General features: G+C 43.0%; 1 protein-coding gene across 1 annotated transcript in view; it reads right to left on the bottom strand.

Annotated features, from left to right (window-relative positions):
• CTNND2 (catenin delta 2) overlaps nucleotides 1-24349 on the bottom strand; it is a 1763242-nt gene extending 1738893 nt beyond the window's left edge. Inside the window, 3 exon segments of the mRNA XM_040431740.1 lie at nucleotides 11043-11077; nucleotides 21878-21990; nucleotides 24221-24349. Coding sequence (XP_040287674.1) covers nucleotides 11043-11077; nucleotides 21878-21990; nucleotides 24221-24349 — 277 coding nt within the window.
• Nucleotides 24350-24581: the final 232 nt, after the last annotated feature.

A 24581-nucleotide genomic window follows, 5' to 3' on the forward strand; every position in this document is an offset into this window, starting at 1 on the left:
ACGCTTGGGGTTGCTCCTGCTGTTTTCAAAGCCATCACATGTTGTAGCAGCAACCAGTTGGTCTCTTGCTGCTGCTTATTAGCCTTGCGTTGCTGCAGGTTGGTCTCTGGTTGCTGCAGAATAGCCTCCATGAGGGCCTTCAAAACAGCCTCCATTTTGTCACATGACACAGGTTTAAATCTAGCAGGTTTGATAAATGACATACACCCGTGTGCAAACCAGGTGGCTGCCACAGTAAAAATTGCTGACAGCCTCTCCTCTAAACATACTCAGGAGGCCAAGGAGTTCGTTAGTCAGAACACGGATGTGTTCTCGGACCTCCTTGGCGGCACTTCAATAATCCACCATAACATTGTCACTGAGCCTCAGGCAAAAGTCTGATTAAAACCATACCGGGTGCCCGAGGCTCGGCGACCAGCCATGTCGGAGGAGGTGCAGCTAATGTTGCAGCTAGACCTCATTGAGGAGTCAAAAAGTGAGTGGGCCAGTCCTATAGTATTGATACCCAAGCCAGACGGGGCATTGCGGTTTTGTAACGACTTTCGAAAACTTAACGAGGTTTCGAAATTCAATGCGTGTCTCATGCACGGGTGGATGAGCTCATTGCGAGGTTAGGATAAGCCCAGTATTTTTCTATTTTGGATCTCACGAAATGGTACTGGCAGGTGCCCTTAATGGAGGCTGCCAAAGAGAAAACTGCCTTCATAACACCTGATGTATCAATATAAGGTCTTATCCTTTGGTCTGCATGGCGCCCCCGCCACTAATGGACATTGTGCCTTATCCACATCGTCGGTACGCTTCGGCTTACCTGGACGATATTGTCATCCACAGTACCGACTGGGAAAGTCACCTACCCAAAGTGCAGGCTGTAGTGGACTCCCTTCGGAAAGCTGGCCTAACCGCTAACCCCCAAAAATGTGCGATAGGGTTAGAAGAGACTAAGTACCTGGGGTATGTCATTGGGCGCGGAGTCATCAAACCCCAAGTGAACAAAATAGAGGTGATACGGAATTGGCTCCGACCTGTCTCCACTAGGCAAATAAAGTAATTCCTGGAAATGGTGGGCCATTACATAAGGTATGTTCCCCACTTTGCTACCCTAGCCACGCACTTGACGGAACTCTTGAAGGGACACAAGTCAATGATGGTTCGCTGGGATGATCGGGCGGAAGAGGCTTTCTCCACTTTGCAGGTCCTGTGCGGGTCCCCTGTTTTGGTGACGCCCGACTTCAAAAAGGATTTTTTAGTACAGATCGATGCCTCTGAAGTAGGCCTCGGTGCTGTACTGTCTCATGAGGTCAACGGAGAGGAGCATCCTGTTGTCGTCTTCAGCCGTAAGCTCACCCTAGCCGAGACCCGTTATAGTGGAGAGAGAGTGCATGGCTATCAAGTGGGCACTAGAATCTCTCCGCTAATATTATTTATCGGGGAGAAAATTCCGCCTGGTAACTGACCACTCCCCTCTCAAGTGGATGAGCCAGGCCAAGGACAGAAATGCACGGGTCACCCAATGGTTTCTCTCCCTACAAAGCTTTAAGTTTTCGGTAGAACACAGGGCAGGCCAGTTACACAGATGCCCTGTCCCGGGTACACTGTCTGGCGTGTGTTTACCCCCTCAGGGTTGAACAAAGGGGGGTATGTGACACAGTGAGAGGTTTGGTCTGGGAAAACAGGTATTTTCCTACCAGCATGTACTGCTGGGCTGATTTACAGCCAAGTAAGGATTTTAAATGCCATTCCGGGTTTTGGCAGCACCTGGCTGTCCTTAAATAAGCAGCTGGGCTCAGAAGCCATGTCTCTGTGTTAGGATCTGGGAGCCTTGTGTCTGGATGAAGGCTTGCTACCTGTTTGCCATGAAAACAGGGGTTGGTGCTATAATTTTGTTTATCCTGTTATATGCATTTTTTAAGATTTTGTCTTGAATAATTTGATTTGTATCTGTTATACATTTCTGTTTGTAGGAGAGAAGATACGAAGAAAGTCCATAATTAGCCAGAAATTGTGTTTTTAATATGTTTCTTTCTCCCTGAATATCTGTGTGTGAATGGATTGTTGAGTTACAGGAATGCTGGGTACTTGTATGAAGGGAGACAGCGGGGGCAAGTAGCTGTAAGTGGAGTGACCTCATGACCCTGAAAAGAGATAATGGAATGTGTAGCTGAAGTGTTGCAGTCATAAATTGATTGTTTGAGTGTGTGAAGTTTGTAGCCAATGCCGAATGTGAATGGTTGATAGCAAGTCACTGAGTGTGTGGAGAGAGTTTATAATCAAGTGTGTTTTATGTGTTTTTATATAAGTTGATTCGCTCATCCCTATTTGTTACGTGTTCAAGGAACTTGTGTGTGTTAGGCTACATGTGGGTATTATCTCTCCTTGGAGAAAGAGCGCCTTAATCGGCTTGAGGGGCAATCACCCTGAAACAAATGTCTGCAGATAAGGTGCTGGCCTATGTAATATCAGAGTCATGTCTCAAGGCCTATTTAAAAGGGTCAAAGATTGACTTATAGGATAGCTGCCTTACATCTGGTGGTATTAGAGGCAGAGCTTCTTAAGAGCTCATCTGCATCCCTTTCTTCCCAAATAGAAAATTGGCTAGTAGAGAAAGGTCCCAAAAGCCCAACCAAGAGGGATTAACTTAGATGAAAGAGGGGAGGGAGCAGCTAACCTCCTCCTCCCTGTTCACTGAGGGGGTCCTGGATACTTGGGAGCTGCGGGGATCCACTACAGTTCTTTTCTTGAGGTGGACAAAAAAAAAGTATTGTCGCCTCTGGATCTTGTGCTTCTAGTACAAGGGCCCATTGTTTGCAAGTCTCAAGTTGAACCAACACAATTGCAGAGGCGATAGATGCCTTTTATAACATCAAATGTGCATTGATTGTTGCCCCTTGAACTAGGCATCCCTGACTTTTGTGATATTTTGCCATGAACAAGCAGGGCAAGCTAGTATTCCTCACCCAAGACCATGGAGGCAGGCATAGACTGTTGGAGTATTACTCAGTGGTTCTGGACCCTGTAATCATTGGATCTCCATTTATGTATGAACAGTTGTGTCTGCAGCAGAACTTGTTAAAAAGCCCCATGCAGTGTCACCATGAGGTTTCACTTCTCTTACCCTCCAATCTAGTGTTGCAACTACCTTGCTGGTGGTAGATTTGGAAAAGGGGGGAGGGCATGGAGAAAGTGGAGAACAAGATGAAATCCAGCCCCTAATTTTCCAATTAGTCAGTGAAGTATAATCACTTAAAATGACACACAAATATGATTGTCAAAGCATTGATAGGTATGGAAATAAGTTGGTTGGCAAATTTTACTGGTGTACCACTCAATAATCCTTCTGCTGAGTATTCTGTAGATGGCTCGAGATCATGGGACAAGGACTAAGGAAGATTCGTCACCGGGTATGCTGTAGTCCAAAATGGTGAAGCAGTGATACAGAAACCACTCCCTTCTAGTTGCTTGACACAAGAGGTGGAGATGAAGGCAATCACTGCAACGTGTAATCTGAGTAAGGGAAAAGAGGTGAACATCCATATGGACTCAAGGTATGCATTTGGTGTAGCACATGACTTTGGAGCCATTTGGCAGAGCGGCAGTTTCTTGAGCTCTGTAGGTAAGCCTATATAGAATGCTGAGGCTGTACGACAGCTATTGGACTTAAATTACATAAAAAGGTAGCCGTGGTGAAGTTGTCAGCACACACCAAAGAGCAGACTCACTGAAACTCTGATGAATACATTGTCAGATCAGGTGGCCAGAAAGGCAGTGTTACTCCCCTTGATGGCGGCTGCCCCATCGTCCATGCCTGCAGTAGAGGTAGAACTGCTAAGGACCCTGCAGAACCGGACATCCCCTCACAAGGGGAAAAAGGTGTGGATGGAGGGAGGTGCCATAAAATGAGAAGGAGGGTTCTGGCGTATACACACTAAGGTCTGTTTGCCCTGTTGTTTGTTTTCCATGATGGCTGTCCTGTCTCTGTCAGTGGTCCATAACTTCAAGGGCCATAGTTTTACAGAACTAGTTTGCCCCAGGGTTTCAGAATGCGGCTGAGAAAAATTTGTACAGGGATGCCTTACATGTGCAAGGCATAACACTGGTAAGCCTACCCGAGTTCCCAGGAAGAGCACCACGAGACCAAATTACCCGTTTCAGAGACTGCAGGTGGACTACATACAGCTACCTAAGGTAGGTAATTACGAGTATGTCTTGGTCTAAGTAGGCTTGTTCTCTGGATAGCCTGAAGCCTGGCCGGTAAGACATACTACAGGGTGGGCCATTTATATGGATACACCTTAATAAAATGGGAATGGTTGGTGATATTAACTTCCTGTTTGTGGCACATTAGTATATGTGAGGGGGGAAACTTTTCAAGATGGGTGGTGACCATGGCGGCCATTTTGAAGTCGGCCATTTTGAATCCAACTTTTGTTTTTTCAATAGGAAGAGGGTCATGTGACACATCAAACTTATTGGGAATTTCACACGAAAAACAATGGTGTGCTTGGTTTTAACGTAACTTTATTCTTTCATGAGCTATTTACAAGTTTCTCTTTGTTTACAGCCATTGACATGTCGCCGAGGTTAACACGTGAGGAGCGGATAGAAATTGTGTTGATGTCTGGTGAACGCAGTAACCGGGTCATTGCAGCATATTTCAATGCAAGACACCCTACGAGACCACCCATCTCCCATGCTACAGTTAGCAAACTGCTTGCTAAGTTTCGTGAAACTGGTTCAGTGTTGGATTTGCCAAAATGTGGACGCATGAAATCTGTCTCTAATGAAGAAACATCAGTGGCTGTCCTAGCTTCATTCAGCAAGAGCCCACAGCGTACCACTCGCCGCATGTCACTGGAGAGTGGCATTAGTCGAACATCCCTTCGGCGGATATTAGCTACTCACAAATGGCACCCTTACAAACTCCAGCTACTGCAGCATCTCAACGAGGATGACCCAGATCGGCCCACTGAATTTGCAGAATGGGCAAAACAAAAATTGGAACAGGACCCTCAGTTTACGCAGAAGATTTTGTTCAGTGATGAGGCAAACTTTTATGTGAATGGTGAAGTTAACAAACAAAACCACCGCTATTGGTCTGACACTAACCCACATTGGATAGATCCCTCCAAGACTGTTGGAACAAAAAAATTGATGGTATGGTGTGGTGTATGGGGTACAAAGATAGTGGGGCCATTCTTCATCAATGGAAACCTCAAGGCCACTGGATATGCGAAATTGCTACATGATGATGTGTTTCCCTCTTTATGCACTGAAGTTGGCACGTTCCCTGAGTTTTTCCAGCAAGATGGTGCACCACCACATTATGGGTGTCAGGTCCGAGCATTCCTAGATGAACAGTTTCCTGGAAAGTGGATTGGTCGTCGTGGGTCAGTTGAATGGCCCCCAAGGTCTCCCGATCTGACCCCCTTAGACTTTTATCTTTGGGGTCATCTGAAGGCAATTGTCTATGCTATGAAGATACGAGATGTGCAGCACCTGAAACTACGGATACTGGAAGCCTGTGCTAGCATTTCTCCTGCGACGTTGCTATCAGTGTGTGAAGAGTGGGAGAAGAGGGTTGCATTGACAATACAACACAATGGGCAGCACATTGAACACATTTTATAAGTGGTCAGAAACTTCTAAATAACTCATGAAAGAATACAGTTACGTTAAAACCAAGCACACCATTGTTTTTCTTGTGAAATTCCCAATAAGTTTGATGTGTCACATGACCCTCTTCCTATTGAAAAAACAAAAGTTGGATTCAAAATGGCCGACTTCAAAATGGCCACCATGGTCACCACCCATCTTAAAAAGTTTCCCCCCTCACATATACTAATGTGCCACAAACAGGAAGTTAATATCACCAACCATTCCCATTTTATTAAGGTGTATCCATATAAATGGCCCACCCTGTACTTTAAAAGCCACCACTCAGAAACAGTTCAAGGAAGTAGTGTGCAGATATAGGGTCCTAGAAGTAATAGAAAGTGACCGGGGTACACACTTCACAGGTATCCAACAAGCATTCCATGTTTCATGCCACCCACAAAGCTCAGGAAATGTAGCAAGGAATGGCACACTTAAAGGGGTTCTCCAGGAATGAAGAAAATGAAAAAACTTAAATATTGCTTTATTATAAAAACATTTCCAAATACCTTTCATTAGTTATAATGGGTTGTTTTGTCTGGGGAGCGATCATCAGAAGAAATAAAGTGTCTGCCGTCCTATTAGTACACACAGAACTTGTCCTAATCACACTTGAGGACAAGTTACTTCACAACACTGAGCTAAAGAGCTGCCTCATCCTCTCTGCTCTGCTTGTCAGGGATTATGATCCTGAATACAGATGATAAGATCTTCAGCTGAATCTCTGTAGGAATGGAGTTCATGAGGAGACATGAAGTACGGAGTAGGTGAGTAGTGTTGAGCGAATTTCTGCTTTCAAGTTCGGCGTACAAGGTTAGGTTTGGGATATCTAAGAATTCCATTATGGATTCCGCTAAGTTATGGTCCATGGTAGTGGAATCCATAACAGAATTCTTAGATAACCTGAATCTTGTACGCCAAACTTGAAAACAGAAGTTTGCTTATCCCTAGAGGTGAGGATGTGGATAATGAGCAGCAGATCTTGTATGCAGTCTCCATTCCCAGAGCCCCACATTACCACAGTCTGTCCTGTCCGTCCTCTCTGTAATTCAAGACTCCTCATGAGCTCCATTCCCAGAGAGATTCAGCTGAAGATCTTATTATCTCTATTCAGCATCATAATCCCTGACATGTAGGAGAGGAGGATGAGGCAGCTCTTTACCTCAGCGTCCTGCTGTGTGATTAGGACAGGTTTTCTGTGTACTGGTAAGACAGCAGCCATTTTGTTTCCCCTGATAAGTGCTCCCCTGACAAAACGAGCCATTATAACTAATGAAAGGTATTTGGGAATATGTGTATAACAAAGTAACATTTAAGTATTTTCATTTTTTTAATTCCTGGAGAACCCCTTTAAATTTAAAATTCAAAAAGCCATGGAGGAGACGGGGAAGAATTGGGTTGACAGCTTGACTGTTTACATGTAGCCCTGTTCTCAACCAGGTACACTCCATGTAGAAAAACTGGATTGCCCCCTTAGGAAATCCTCTTTTGGTCTGCCCCTTATACTGGCCTGTATTTCCCACAAATATTGACCATGAAACACAATCCCTTGTTAAAGTATGTGCAGGCCCTACAGGCACAATTAAATAAGGTACATAAACAGGTGTTTGCATCTATTCCAGATCCCAATAGTCTTGAAGGGAGCTACTCTTCGGAACCGGGAGACTGGGTTGTCCTGAGGATACACGTCAGGAAAAGCCTCAACCCCCAAATTGATGAACTCTTCCAAGTACTCTTCACAACACTGAGCTAAAGAGCTACCTCATCCTCTCTGCTCTGCTTGTCAGGGATTATGATCCTGAATACAGATGATAAGATCTTCAGCTGAATCTCTGTAGGAATGGAGTTCATGAGGAGACATGAAGTACGGAGTAGGTGAGCCTCAACCCCCAAATTGATGAACTCTTCCAAGTACTCTTCACAACTGCCACTACAGTAAACAGATTGGGTCGCTGCATTACAAGAAAGTTTTGAGTATTGAGACTGGAAGAAATAATGCTTCTCACTAGGGAACGACCAATTATCGGAGTTACCGATATTATTGGCCGATATTCCTGATTTTTAAAGTTATCGGCATCTAACCTTGCCGATAATGCCGATAATGCATCCAGCGCACTATCACAGAACATTAGCGTGCTGCTGTCAGCGCGCCATGTTCCCTCAGCAGCACAGGGGAGGAGTCACTTTCTCGCTCCCCCTGTGCTGCACTGCCTATGAGGAAAGACGGGAGGAGGAAGGGCGGGCGCACTGCGCCACCAATGAAAGTTAATGTCTAATAATGAAAGTTAACGTCTAATACAAATACAGGAGGCGGTGCCCAGCCTATATGACAGGAAGCTGCGATCAGCGGCAGTTAACTGCTGCTGCTGTTTGTGTTATTTGTCCTTTCCCTGTTGTTACCCTAGGTGTCAGTGGTGAAGACTAGTGCTCCCATCGCCCTACTCACTAACTAGGGCTTATTTTAGGGTAACCCAGGGACGTGGCACGTGATCAGCGTACGGGTTAGCAGCCCGTCTAGGTATGTCAGGGCAGCCAGGTGCCAGTGCCAGGCGAGCTAGGGGTCACCATTCCTCCCTCTCCCTATTGGAAGGGTACTCCTCTTCCCTCCCATCTGTGCCGCACGTCTGTTTCCAGCCATCTCAGACGTGATAGAAGCAGAGTTTGAATATACTCCAGTACTTGTAATGAGGGAAGGTAGAATGGTTCTGGTTGCAACCTAACCAAAATAACCAACATTGGCAAGATTATGATGGGTATTAGGGCTGAATTTCGGTTTTGGTTAATTGTCCAGCCCTACCTATAGGTATATTCGGCTGTGATTACAATAAAATGTTCAATCAATAAAACCGCTGATACACAGTAACACCACATCATATAAGCATACTTTTGCTCCATCATTCTCACTCCTTTCCCAATTCCCAATGCCTGCTGTTGTGCTAGAGTGATAACGTGCTAAAACTTGTTCTGAATTTTTTTGATATTAAAGGGGTATTCCCAACTAGGACATTCATGGTATATCCACAGAATATGTCATAAATGTCTGACGGGTGTTGATCCCATTTCTGGGCTCTTATCTTTAAAACAAAGCCCAATTTTGCCCAGCTGGGAACAAAGAGGTGGCAGCACATCTCTTCATTCACAACTCTCTTCATTTACTTCAATAACACAAGTAAGAACGCAGCTATTTTTGGTAGTGCTCCTGAAGCAAATATGCACAGCCACCATTCCATTCCTAGCTAAGTGTGATGGGGCCTCATTCTGCAAAAAGGAGAAGGATCCAGTGGTGGGACCTGTACTTACCGGATATTTATGGCATATCCCGTGGAAGGGAAGGAGGTTTGCATCAATATCCTATAATCATTTATGAAGGTAGCTGTAATTTTGCAATGTATTTCTTTTACCTTTATTGATCCAATTGTCTGTTCTAAGCTATTGTCACATGACCATGTCCATGCAGCTATCTTATTTCCTGTGATGTTATGTTCATGGCCATGTCAGGGCACCAATAGGGGCAGTCATAGGGACTGTCTATGTAACTAGTTGGGTGGGAGAAGCTTTAAACCGGGCCCCTGCTGTATTGGTAAAAACACAGATGCCGGCACATTAATGTGCAATATCCATGTCGGATCCCTGTGCCCATCAGGTCCCCGCGCTGCGGTGACGGGGACCCATTGGCTGGGAAGGCAGACCGATGCCTTCCATAGGCATTGAGCTGCCTTCCATGTACACCTGTGAGACCCATCCCCCTGGGTCTCACAGGCAAGCAGGCTGTAAGTGTATTACACTGTGTAATACACTTACAGCCAATGCATTACAATACAGATGTATTGTAAAGCATTGTACGGGGGATCAGACCCCCAAAAGTTGAAAAATAAAAGTTTAAAAAGTTTCATTTAATGAAAAAATAAATGTTCCAAGTAAAAAATAAGCAACTTTTTTCCCCATAATTAAGTTGTAAAAAATAGAAAACAAAAGAAAAGTAGACATTTTAGGTATCACTGCGTCTGTATCGATTGTCTAAATAAAAATATCACATGATCCACCCCGTCAGGTGAACGCCGTAAAAAAAAAATATATAAACATAGTGCCAAAACAGCCATTTTCTGGTCACCATGCCTCACAAAAAGTGTAATACCAAGTGATCAAAAAGGTGTATGTACCCCAAAATGCTACTAATCAAATTGTCATCTCATCCTGCAAAAAATGAGACTCTACCTAAGACAATCACCCAAAATACAAAAAATTTGTCTCTCAGAAAAAATGATAAAAAAAAACTTTTTTGTCACCTTGTTTCACAAAAAGTGTAATACCAAGTGATCAAAAAGTCATATGTACCCCAAAATGGCACCAATCAAACAGTCATCTCATCCCACAAAAAAAGAGACCCTACCTAAGACAATTGCCAGAAATAAAAATATGGCTCTCAGAACATGGCAACACAAAAACAAGATTTTATGCTATTCAAAAATGCTTTCACTGTGTAAAACTTAACAAAAATAAAAATAATAGATATATTAGGGATCGCCGCATCCGTAACAACCTGCTCTATAAAAATATCACATGATATACTCTGTCAGGTGAAAGCTGTAAAAATAAAATAAATAAAGACGATGCCAGAACAGTAATTTTTTGTCACTTTGCCTTACAAAATGCACATTGAGTGATCAAAAAGTCATATATATCCCAAAATGGTACCAATGAAAACGTCACCTCATCCTGCAAAAAATTAACCATGAAATCTAAAAAAATCGACCCAAAAATATGTAAGATCAGTTTTGAATAGTTTCTAAAATGGGGTCATTTATCGGTGGTTTCTATTACATAACCCCCTCAAAATCACTTTATAACTGAATTGCTTAAAAAAATGGTTTTGGAAATTTTGTTGGAAATTTGAAAAATTGCTTCAAAAATTCTAAGCCTTCTAACGTCCTAAAAAAATTAAATGACATTTACAAAATGATGCCAACATAAAGTAGACATATGGAAAATGTAAAGTAATAACTATTTTGTGAGGTATCCCTATCTGCCATAAAATCAGAGAAATTCATATTTAGAAAATATAGAATTTTTCAAAATTTTCTCTAATTTTAGGATTTATATATTTTTTTATAAATAAAGGTAAAACATATAGACTCAAATTTATCACTAACATGAAGAACAATGTGTCACGAGAAAACAATCTTAGAATAGCTTGGGTAAGAAAAACCGTTCCAAAGTTATTACCACATAAAGTGAAACATGTCATTTGCAAAAATTGGCCTGGGATTTAAGGTGAAAAGTGGGGTGGTACTGAAGGGGTTAAGGGTACTTTGGTTTATGGAAGAATATCAACAGCATTGGATTGAATACAAAGCATAAAAATGCAAAATGTAAATAATATTGTTTTTCACCTTGTGTTTGCCATCGGAACTGATCCTCCGTTGAACTGAAACAGAAAAAAAATTGCAATATGTACTTTATTTTGTTTACATGAAAAAGCAAACATACCATATTTGATGACTGTGTGTATGTGTATATATACATATATACACATATACAGTGTCGGACTGGGGTACCTAGGGCCCACCAGTAAAATTTATTTTGGGGGCCCAACGTACAGATACATTCAAATATAATAAATAATCTAACAAGTTTTTTATATGAACATAAGCTGGTTGAGGTGCTGAACATTGAATAAATGTATGTAGTACACTAAATCTAATGTGTTATGTGCCACTTGTGCAGGGGGTGGGAGACTAGGGGCCCATCTTTTCTCAGGGACCCACCGGGGGATTCCCCTGTACCCCTGAGGGCCAGTCCGAGCCTGTGTATACACCTAGGACACATTCACTAAAACTCATTTTTTCAACAAACTACTTTGGACATTTATCATAACTTTTGGAACTGCACACACACATTTTATGGTCTTCTGTTAAAAGTTATCTCCATAGAACTTTTAACGTTGTCATAGGAAGGAGGATTATTTTTGTTGATTATATATTTTCTTCCATACTACTTATGGATGGAGAAATTGCATTTTTTCTATAGGTTATTTATATATATAGAGAAAATTTCTAGTAAAAATTATGACAATTAAAAGAAAAAAAACATAATTTTTTCACAACTCCTGACATTTAATCCTCATTTACATTCCCTCTCTGAGTCTAGTTAGGGCCAGTACTCTATTAGAATGTAAAATGTCCAAATAATACTAGAGACAATGATATTTTAGCTTTTATTTCTTTCATCACATTCTCAGTGGCGCAAAAGTTTACACACATGGTTAGTATTTAGTAGCATTGACTTTAAATTGCTTAACTTTGGACCAACATTTTGGTTGGCTTCCACATGTTTCTCACAATAGGATCCTGGAATTCAGGTCCATTCCCTCTAAGAGATGTTACGGATCAGTGAGTATGGACCCACTGTGCCAACTAACTGGTATGACTTTGAACTAACCCTAAGGGCGTTATTCAGGCATTCACCCTTTAACTTCAGGACTTTGCTGCAGGGGAGCAGCCAGACCGCTAACTTGAGGGATAGTCCCAGTATAGCTGGCAGCTGACCATTTATATTCCTGCTCATTTTGGGCTTTAAAGTCAAGGAGGTGATTGTATCAGTGAAGGAAGACTGTCAATCACTGATAGAACCGCCTCCTTGACTTTAAAGCCAAGGAAATTAACCTAAGTAAATAAAAGTTAATAAAAGTTATTTTCCCAACTATCAGTCTGCTCAGTTCCTCCTGATCTATTACAAGCTGCCTGCAGCTTATAAATGTTTAATATTACAGTTTATTTTTAAAGGCATCCCAGCACTGTACCATATAACAATCATATGAAAAGAGAATTGAATGATAAAATAAGGCATGGGAAGAAGGATAGAAAGCCAGAAGGGGTTCATACTCCATAGTGGGAGAGGTGGAAGAGTAACCCAATAAATAGTGACCAAAAGAGACAGAATGAAAAAGGTAAGAGGTGGAGATTGCAAAAGGAAAAGTAGAACAGTCAGCAAGAAACAAATCAATACAGGACATAGGGCCAAGAGGGGAAGAGAAACAAGAATAAGACCTAGTGTCAGGAATCTGCAGGTAGTTTTGAACGAACTTGCGATTTGCAAGTTCGGCGTTTGGGTTCGGGTTTGAGTTATCTAAGAATTCTGCAATGGATTCCGTTACCACGGAGAATAACAGAATTCTATGATGGCATGCACCACGGAAGCCAATAAGAGGCATTCGGTATGGCATTCCGTCATAATAGAAGTCTATGCTCAAGAACCATTATAGAATTCTTAGATAACCCGAACGCCGAACTTGCAAATCACAAGTTCGCTCAACACTAGATGCAGGTGACGCCACACATCCTCCAGTCCCAGTTCCTCGATAAACATGCAGAATAGAATGAGAGAGGAGGAGGCATTCATGTTAAGTGTTAACAGCCAAACAGTCAAAAAAGAGTATTAAAATCTCCCAACCAAACCACAGGAACCATGTCATCCAGGAAAAAAATATTGATGACTTTTCCACAGGCCTCGGATCCTTGCTTGTTTCAGGAAGCTACAGCATTCACCAGCGCTCTGGTGAGAGTGGCAGCCTCCCAGGTGCTTACCAAGCACAGCCCTGTACATTGTATAGCGGCTGTGATTGGTATTACAAATCAGCCCTATTGACTTGAATGTGGCTGAGATGCAACTGGGCCATATGACCATTGATCAGAGGGGGTCCCAAATGTCAGGCTCCTGCTGATCTGATATTAATTTCCTATTGTCAACCAATTATCAGTTATGTCCTGATGAATACTAGAAAAAGGGCATAGGTAGACAACAGTATCAGGAGGTAGATCACTTGGTACTATTACTCGGATATTTCTGCAGATGAGCAACAGTTAGTCCCTGGGAAAAGCAGATGCTTCCTCTGGAGACTCAAAGAACCTGGCTTCGCCGCAATCAACAACCTCAGATACTGGATGGTTGCAGCATAACATACTTTAGGTTTGCCTCACACAGGTATTTCTTGATCATAATCATCAGGTAGGGTGCTATAATACAACTGCAACACAGATATTGTTGCTTAGAGGTCATTAGTCCTTAAAGAGGACCTTTCACCGATTATTACACTATGAACTAACTATACAGACATATAGAGCGGCACCCGGGGATCTCCCTGCACTTACTATTATCCCTGGGCGCTGCTCCGTTCTCCTGCTATGCCCTCCGGTATCTCCGTTCACTAAGTTATGGTAGGCGGAGTCTGCCCTTGTTCTGCTGTAGCGCTGGCCAATCGCATTGCAGAGCTCACAGCCTGGGAGAAAATAACCTCCCAGGCTGTGAGCTGTGCGCTGCGATTGGCCAGCGCTAGAGCAGAACAAGGGCAGACTCCGCCTACCATAACTTAGTAACTGGAATCTCCGCCTACTATAACTTAGTGAGTGGAGATACCGGAGGGCATAACGGGAGAACGGAGCGGCGCCCGGGGATAACAGTAAGTGCAGTGAGATCCCCGGGCGCCGCTCTACATGTTTGTATAGTTAGTTCATAGTGTAATAATCGGTGAAAGGACCTCTTTAAGGAGGTTGTCTCACTTCAGCAAATCACATTTATCATGTAGAGAAAGTTAACGTATTTTTCGCTTTATAAGACGCATTACCCCCCCCAAAAAAAGTGGGGGGAAAGTGGGCGTGCGTATTATAAAGTGAATAGAGCAGTATTACATGGCTGGCACATCGCAGGCCGTGCTGTGCTTATCTGCAGTACTTATCTATGACAGAGGAGACTGCATTATCTGAATAACGCAAGCATTTCGGGATGGCCTCAAACCGGGAGCGTGTCATGGCCATACTGTAAAGTGGGGCCTGGTAGAGGACGTCCCCACTCCAGTAATGTCTGACACTAGGTTTCTTGACTAGGCCTATATGCAGCACGAGGCCCCAAAATGTCCTCATCTCGGCTGCACTGACCGGAGTCCAGCCACCGGGCCTAGCCAAAAAGGAGCCCGGGTGTTGAGCAACAAACTGTTGGGCGTACAGGTTTGTTTGCTCCACCATTAGAGTCACAAAGTGGTCACTGAAAAAAAAGACTAAAAAAGTCATATCCAGTGAAGCCCACTGTGGAAATCTGGCCTACAAAATCAGGAATCACGGGCTCATAACGCTCTGGGGTATACCAGACAAGTTCACAGGCAGGGGGCTTCGTTCGATTTAACTGGTGGGCAGGAAAACTAGTACGAGCCCCAGAGCTGCTCGTACTAGGGTGGGCCACAGGGTCCCTAGCATGGCGGTCCCCTTGCTCCGCCTGGCAGCGTCTCCGCCGCCTTGGGGGCTCATCATCATCGCTAGTTGATGAGAAGGACGCCGATAACAAAAGGAAAGTGGGGTCATCCTCGTCCCCACTGGGACTCTCGGACTTGGAGGCAAGCTGGGCGTATGCCTCCTCGGCCGAGAACATCCGGCGGGCCATAGGGGAATGTGTGTCTGCGTGTGTGTGCGTGTAAATCTTTATTTGGTGTGCGTGTGTGTGGGGGCATGGGTGTTCGCGAACTCACCCTAAACCTAACAGACAAAAAAAAAGACTAACTAAAAAATGTGAAAAAAATGAGAATTTTTTTTTTCTAAAAATTAAAAATCGCTGATTAACCGTCCGAAGTTGATCAGCGGTGGCCGGACGCTAAGAGTGCCGGCCACAGTCAGCGTACGCACACAAAAAAAAAATGCCTGCACTCCAAAAAAATTGTGGGGGGGGGCAAGCTGCAGCACCCCTGGGGGGTCTAGGGTCACACAGCTGTGCTGTGGACCCCAGACACCCAATTTAGGGTGATGCAACCAAAACAGTTTTTTTTTTTTCTTCAACTAACTTTCCCTAAATATCCCTGCCTAATCTAACTTGTCCCTAGCCTTTCCCTAAATACCTGGTGGTGCTGGGGGTGCTGGGGCACAGATGGGGTGCTGGCTGGATCCTGGGCTCTGAACAGATGGGGGGTACTGGCTCTGAGACACGACGCAGCGCTCCTCTCTGCTTGGGCTCCGGACTGAAAAGGAGGAGGAGAGGAGCGCTGCGATGATTTGAATGAACCGCATTTCAGCCCAGCCAACCAATGAGAGCGATCCTGAGAGGTCACCATCACCTCTCAGGATCTAAGGATGGTAATTGGTAGTGTATTATCACACTACCGATCAACATCCTGTTCTGGGTTATCGGGTCCCCAGAGACCCGAATAACCCGGAAACGCAGCAAACCGCAGGTCTGAATTGACCTGCGGTTTGCTGCGATCGCCTACACGGGGGGGGGGGGTCACAGGACCCCCTCCCCCTTGCATTTAGCCAAGGTGCCTGCTCAATGATTTGAGCAGGCACCGGGTTCCGATCACCGCCCGCCGAGCGGCAGTGATCGGAAATACATAGGACGTACCGGTACGCCCTGTGTCCTTAAGGATCGGGAAATCAGGGCATACCGGCAAGGTGACAATGGCCCAGGTGACCTGTGACCCAGCAGACCACAATCTGCACGGTAGTAAAGGCATTTGTATTAGATTCTGGGAAGGAAAGATGGACAAAAAAGGATACGATTGTCATAGTCTTCTAAAAGTCTGGTTTATATGAATAGTACTATTTGAGACGGAGCAAAACCTCTCCAAAACACATAATAGGTGGTTTGCGTATGCCAAAAGAACACATTGACAAGAACTGTAAGCTCAATATGTCTTAATCTTCTGTAAGTGATGTATTTGACTTGTACTCACCATTAACTGAAATTGTGACTGTCCACCTGTACTTGTCGGACCGTCAGAACAAAAGTTTTTAGCAAACCTACTTCCAACCGTGGCACATGCACTACATCAAATCGAACTACCCTATGAAGTTGTGTACATTGCACCACAGAGACTGCTTTGGTAACAGTGCTACAAGTGAAACCAGTACCACTAAAGTTCATTATTAGCTAATCATATAGACCAGGGCTGGCCAACCTGTGGCTCTCCAGCTGTTGTAAAACTACAACTCCCACCATGCCCTGCTGTAGGTTGATAGCTGTAGGCAGACTGGGCATGCTGGGAGTTGTAGTTTTGCAACAGCTGGAGAGCCGCAGGTTGGCCATCCCTGATATAGACGTTGTTTGGCCAAATTAAGAGCCTAATACATTAATAATTAAACACTAATCTAATCTAAAATTATGCATAAATCTTTATAGTGAGAAAATGTACATTATGTTCTGATCACTTATGCATTGTGGTTTCCATTCATAACACTGTACTCGATCCGGTGCCCAATGGACCCTATTCACCGATAATTGGAATCATCAAATTCGAAAGTGCTGTTTGTAATTTTAAAATAAAGAATAGGGCTGCATGGAGCACTATCTTTCCTGTCAAATTTGACTGAATCTGTAACAAAGGATCTAAACCATAAAGGTACACTTTATATACTGACAGATTTTATAATAATAGTAGTATAAAAGGCTATTCCCTAACCTATCAGAAAGAGTACTGTATTTTACTAGCAAAACAACAGACAAAACACTGTTGGAAAACAATGGGCACTTCAGGATATAATGGTATTAAGATGTAAACAAACCCATCTCTACAGTAATGGCTATATTTACATAACTACACATACAGGATCTCAAACCATTTCTGTAATGCAAAATGAATTCTACTAAATATATTTGTTGTTTCAGCAACTGGAAAAATGTGCGTAATTATTAATTACAGAATATAATAACTAATTTCAGTAGTTTTCTAGTATGTTTTAACAGTATTTTTTGCATGTCATTTCACTATTTTTATATTTAAAAGGTCAATACGAGAAAAGTTTTGATCAGAGCCCCCCCCCCCACCGATTGCTAGAATTAGGACAGAGACTAGGTAGCACTCTGATACTGTGCAGTAGATGGTTTTTGGATACTAATGGCTGAATGTGTTAAATTCCTTAGTTGGAATGTGCGAAGGATTAAAGATACGGCCAAACGGAGAGCGGTCATGGAAAGTATCCGGCCGTTACATCCTCTCATATGCTGCTTTCAAGAGACCCATTTGCTGCCGAAACAGGTACATCTGCTCAAGCCATCGTGGGCGGGATCGGGATATCCACATATGCTAAGGGGGTTAGCATTTTGATTCATAAAAATGTCCAGTTTTGCTGTCTTTCCAGCAGTGTGGATGATGAGGGTCGCTATGTATGCCTATACGGAACTCTATATGGAAGGCTGTGTGTTTTGTGTGGAGTATATATTCCACCACCTTACTCGCCAATAGTGGTCAGGAAAGTATTATCTTTCATAGCAGACTTCCCCGGGGTACCAGTTCTCATACTAGGAGATTTTAATAACGTAGTATGCCCTAGCATGGATAGGATGGGGGGGGCGGTGAGAGACCCATCGAGGGATTATACACCGTTTGGAAGGCTCCTACAGGAGGTGGCCCTGGTGGACATATGGAGGGAAAGGAACCCGCAGTTGCAGCAATACTCTTGCTGCTCTAGTTCATTTGGATCGCACTAGTTAACGAGGAAATGGGGCAATTAATACAGGAAGTTAAGTACCTGACTAGAACAGATCACTCTCCACTATTAGTGTCTGCTGCATTTAAACCCAGTAGGATAGGGAATAGTGGATCGTGGGCATTTAATCCTTTTTGGCTACCTCTTCTGGCGGAAGTGGGTAGTATTAAGGAGCGACTGGAAGAATTCTTCCGGATTAACTTGCCAGATACTTCACGGCTGTTAGTGTGGGACACTATGAAAGCCTTTGCTAGAGGGTTACTCATCGCGCAGGTAAACAGGAAAAAATTTGAAACTAGAGCTAAGGTTCAGGCCCTAACGCGAGCAATGGAAATGGCGGAGGCTAACTATGTAGAGCAACCTATTGATAGGAATAGGGAAGTATGGGTAGGGGCACAAAAATAACTAAATGATAGGCTATTACTTAACGCTAGAAATAAACAGTTTTTCCAGAAGCAAGCTTACTACGAAGAGGGGGAAAAGACTGGGAGAATGATATCCAGAGCACAACGTTCCTCTAGTTACATAGCGGCTCTTAGAGATGCTTCAGGGGCTCAATGCAGTGCCCCGGAACAGGTAATAAGAATAATGACTGGGTTCTATACAAACTTATATGAATCCCGACTAATGGCATCGGATACAGAGATTGATGCATTTTTGGCAGGTTTGCAACTACCAATTCTTACAGCTGAACAACGGGCTAAATTAGATTCCCCTATAACAGTCACTGAAATGGAGACGGCGTTATCAAGTATGTCCAATAATAAAGCTCCAGGAAGTGATGGATTGCCGGCGGAGATCTACAAGCGATTCACCTCAGTGATGCTGCCTCAGTTATTGGAGGTCTTTAAGGAGGCCAAGACGCAAAAAAAGCTGCCCCCCAGCATGACTGAGGCGACGATTGTGGTCATTCCGAAACCGGGCAAAGATATCTTAAAGGCGGAATCTTATAGGCCTATTTCACTACTCCAGGTGGATATTAAGATTCTAGCGAAGGTGTTGGCAAACCGTATGAATACGATTATATCTAAGCTTATTCATCCGGACCAGGCTGGTTTCATGCCAAATATGTCTACGGCAGTTAACATCAGACGCCTTTTTCTAAATATTCAGGGACAGGCCTGTAATCCGAATGCGGCGGTCACATCTCTCGATGCGGCCAAAGCATTTGATAGTGTGGAGTGGAGATATTTGTGGAAGGTACTGCAAAAATTGGGGTATGGCACCGTCTTCATAGATTGGATTCAACTCTTGTTTAAAGACCCAACGGCAAAGATCAGAGTAAATGGTAACCTGTCAGATAGCTTTGTACTACACAGAGGGACAAGGCAAGGATGCCCTCTATCACCCCTATTGTTTGCAGTTGCAGTGGAACCTTTAGCAGAGGCAATCAGGACGTCTGAGAGGATTAAGGGTTTTGTGTACGGTTCCCTGACAGAGAAAGTAGCATTGTATGCAGATGACATGCTTTTGTTTCTAGATAACTGGAAGGTGTCTCTTCCGGCAGCAATGGAGGTGATAGACAGGTTTGGGAAGTTGTCAGGGTTATGCATTAACTGGACAAAATCAGTGATAATGCCTCTGAAGGATGATGATAATCAGGTTAACACGAATATTGAGGGACTACAGATTGTTCTGTCTTTCAAATACCTGGGTATCCAAATTTCTTCCACGGATTCAGAGTTTGAGAGGCTGAACATCACCCCCCTGCTGAAAAAATTTAAGCAGAAGGTGAATGCATGGGTAAAACTACCGATATCTTTGATAGGTAGAACTAACCTGATCAAAATGATACTAATGCCTCAGCTTTTATACATACTACATAATACCCCGGTTTGGGTACCGTTGAGAATCTTCCATGTGGTGAATGCAATATTTAGAGACCTTATCTGGAAGAAGGGCACTCCAAGAATAAAGCTGGCGACCCTGTGTAGACCTAAAACCAATGGGGGGTTGGGGGTTCTGGATCCATGGATGTATTACCTGGCGGCACAACTGCAGCATATGAGAGGATGGGAATCGATTGAGGGCTTGAGTACGGCTGGCAAAATCATACAGGTGCTGGTGGGGAATAACAACTTGAGGGCCTCTCTGGAGGATGGCACATTCCATAAAAAAGGTAGCGTGCACCGAATACTACGAGCCATGCACAATACATGGTGGAAAGCCAGGGAGATTCTAGGCATAAAGGGGTATTCGGATCTTACTCATATCTGGCCGAATTTTATGTATAGGGAAGTGGACAAAGTTGAGGGAGTGCAGGTGTGGGAGGCAAAAGGGCTTAAATACATGAGGCAGCTGTTTGATAATAATGTCCTTAAGGAATTCAGTCAATTACAGCAGGAATTTGGATTGCTGAAGTCCCAATTCTATCTATACCTGCAACTCAGACATGCACTAAGAGCTCAAGGACAGGTAGAGGCGGTGGGCCCTGCACAGAAAAACTCAGTAATAGATCTGGTAAAAACAAGTGGGGACACAACAGGGGTGATATCACTAAATTATGCTTGCCTTATGGAAGCACAGTTTAAAAAACAAGATTTCCCACTATATGAGAAATGGAGGAAGGATGCTCCGGATCTTACAGAGGAGCAGTGGGACACTGTCTTAGAGGATTTTACTAAGGTGGCGGTAAGTGAAGCCCACAGAGTGTCTCAACTCCTGTTACTGCATCGAGTGTATAAGACACCGGTCCTATTGAAGAAGATGGGGTACAGAATAGACGACTGTTGCCCAAGATGCGACGGGGCAAACGCTGATCTTATACACCTAATGTGGAATTGCCCCAGGTTGAGGAGATATTGGAGGGGAGTAGAGGAAATAATAAAGAATGTATTCGAAGTCAGACTGGATATGACAGTTCTGTCCTGTATTATGGGATATGTGGAGTTGTCAGGAGGGATGGCAGAGAAAAAACTAGCTATCATGCGAGTGATGTATCAGGCGAGGAAGGTGATAGCATTTCACTGGTTGGATAGACAACCGCCATCGGTGAATGAACTGGAAAGCAAGGTACATGTACTGATACGCCTTGAGCAATTTGTTTACCATAAAAGAAATAATCTAAAAAAATGTGAAAAAATTTGGTCACTCTGGATTCAACATTACAATATCCAAGTGTGAGAGAGGGTATGAGTGTATGAGTAGGTCTGGAAGTGGAGGGTTAAATGGTGAATGTGGAATGAGTCTGGGAAGGTATGGATAAAATGCTATTCTAGGAGGTGTCTAAAAGGTATACCTATAAGGTATCACATGTGTGTAAAGTTATACACATGGATGTATAATTAATTGCCCAGATGCTTTTGTACATTTGCAACGATGCATTACCCTGTATCGAGCTTTGTGTAATGGTTTAGTCTACAAAACTAACTGAGCTTTTCAATATATTGGAACTTTGGTATATTGCTCTTGCCTTGAAGGGGAATGTTGGAGGGGTGGGAAGGGAGGGGGGGGTTTGGGTGTGTTTGCATTCACTGTATTGAAAATTGCTAATAAAAATTATCTGATTTAAAAAAAGAATTAGGACAGAGAAGTGCTTGCACATCGCGCTCAATAGAAGTCTATAGGCTTGTCTCGATTCCGTCCTCTGCAACGAAGAAAGAGAGAAAGAGCTCTATGTGAACGCTTGACTCTTTGTTCTAGTGATTAGTGACAGTCTCAGGAGCCCAACCCCCACCGATGAAAACATTTGATAAGACATATCAAAATGTTTTTGAAAAATCAGTAACCTTTTAAGAGCTCAGGAAACATGAAAACATACCTACCTAATACTACTCAAGCTTCCAGTTTCTGATCCAAGCTTGCATCTTTCCAGTTGGCTAGCGACAATCTGACGTTCAGCCTCAAGTTCTCGTGTTAGTCTTTCGAACTGCAGTTCCTAGAAATAAAAATACTGTATTATATGATCTTTATCATGTCTACATTATATTATAATACTGTATATCTATCTATCTATGTACAGTGCATTGGGAAAGTCTTCAGACCCTTTCTCTGTTTTCACATTTTGTTATGTTGCGGCTTTGTGCTAAAATAAAAACAAAAATCAAGTGTAGCCCATCATTCTGCACTCAATACCCCATAATGACAAAATAAAAACAGAATGTTAAAAATCTTTGCTAATTTATTGAAAAGGAAAAATTTTTAATCTTGCTTAGTTGAAGCCCCTATAGCAGCGATTACACCCTCCAGTCTTCTTTGGTATGATGCCACAAAGTTTGCCCACCTGGATTTGGGGATTTTCTGCCATTCTACTCTGAAGATCGTCTCAAGTCCTGTCAGGTTGGATTAGGACCATCAGTGGACAGCTATTTTCAGGTCTCTCCAGTGTTGTTCGATTGGGTTCAAGTGAGTTCTCTGGCTGGGCCACTCAAGGACTTCAGTGCAGTCTGAGGTCCAGAGTACTCTGGATCGGCTTTTCATTATTAATATCTCTTCTCCACTCAGCTTTCCCTCAACCCTAACCAGTCACCCTGTCCCAGCCGCGGAGAAACAGCCCCACATCATGTAGGGATAGTACTGGGGAGGTGATGAGCAGTGAGGTTTCCTCCACACATGACTTTTAGAACTGAGACCAAAAAGTTCAATCTTGGTTTCATCAGACCAAAGAATCTGAAATTCCTTTCGTTTTTTTATTTATTTTGCGAAACAAATTATTTTCTTACAAATAGAAAAGTGTAAGCACAGTCATGCACAGTAGATACAATACCAGTAGACAGATAAATAACAGAAAATTCTACAAATCACTTAGTATCTATGAGGATGACCAATTCAGGACAGGAAAGGAAAGACATTTATTCAATTCGGGTCAATGGCAAATAGGCTGGTACTAATCAACCAAATGAACGGTGTTGATGTTCTTTTCAGTGATTGGTCGTATCCCCAACAAACAATGTATCTGGCTCAATATACAGTGGGACTGTGTGGGCTTTAGAATGACAGGGAGGATAGTAGCTATACTAAAGGGATAGGGAAACATCAGGAAGGGGGAGGGAAAAACAAACAGAGGAAAGGAAGTATCAACAGGAGGTTGTTGTATGACAAACATAGAAAAGACTCTAAGTGGTATTTATTGTTGTGCAAGTATCTAGCCAACATCTATGCACATCTGGTTCAACCTGAGTGAAAGAGCTTGCAGCCATTCTCACTGCGGCAGAGATAGTGGCATTAGTGGCATGACAGAGGTACTGTAAGTGCTGAGAAACCAATCTTTAGTCCACAGGTGAGAAGACTCCAGGATTTAGCAAAAATGCATGGAGAACCCCTTTAGTTTTTTTCATAGTAAACTACCATTAGGGTAAGTAAATATGGGACTGACATGGTACGGATTTTCCAGTGTGGAATTGTGGGCAGAAATTGCCAGTGTTTATAGTAGCATCTTCATGGCTGAGATTTTACAGTATCTCACCCACACACTGCAGGAGTAGACCTGTGGAGCAGATTTTAAATTGGCAGCATGCCAATTTATGTTACAAACATAGATGTCACCCTTTTGCAATGCAAAATATGTGGATTTTAGCTTTATTTTTTTTATTTGTATCATTTGTAACATGCAGTTCATCTGGAGTTTAGGAAATCCATTAGAAAATCACTAAAAAGAAAAACACCAAACCCAAAGCATGCAATGTTTTTTTAAAAACAAAACAAAACTGAAACAAATGACATCACCAAAACTTCACAAATCAAGGGCTCATACTTGTGCTGCAGACCGCAAACAGTGGTCCACAATGCACATGCATCGGCAGTATGAATCCCATATTGCGGCGCAAACCCATTGACTTGAATGAGTCTGCGATCCACAAAATAAGACAAAAGGTAGGTGATGTCATATCTTTTGCAATGCAGAGGAATGGACCCAAAAGCCCACGGAAGCGCTTCCGAGCATTTCCAGGGGGCTTTTGAGTCTTTACCTCTGCACTGCAGAAGGGAGAACATGTTCTATTTTTTGCCGTATCTTGCGGATCACGGACCCATTCAAGTCAATGCGTCAGTGCAGCAATATGGGATTCACACGTCCGATGCCTGTGCATTGTGGACTGCTGGTTTAATAGGGTTGATCATGCTGACAGAGCCTCTTTAAATATGTAACATCATAATACTAAGCATTTTACCTGTTCCTTAACAGATGCCAGAATAGCGGAAGTTGTTTCTGTCTCAGAACCATCACGATTTGAAATGTTCATTTCTGGGCTTGATGAACTAGTCTTGTCTGAACATGATGGCTGAGCTGGAACAGGCATTGCTTCTAACCTAACAAATAAAAGGAGAAAAAACATTAATAAACACAACCAAAACATAAATATGATACAATTTATTTCTCTAATAGCATATGGTTATTGTGTACATAAAATTTGACTAATCATTCAAACTCAATTTTCACACATTTCATTCTACCATAAATGTGAGTACATTAGAGCATTTGGAGTAAATTATCATAACTGAGTAAGTTTGAGGGGTTATCCCATGAATAAT

The sequence above is a fragment of the Bufo bufo genome, chromosome 5, assembly GCF_905171765.1.
Source record: "Bufo bufo chromosome 5, aBufBuf1.1, whole genome shotgun sequence".
Lineage (NCBI taxonomy): Eukaryota > Metazoa > Chordata > Amphibia > Anura > Bufonidae > Bufo > Bufo bufo.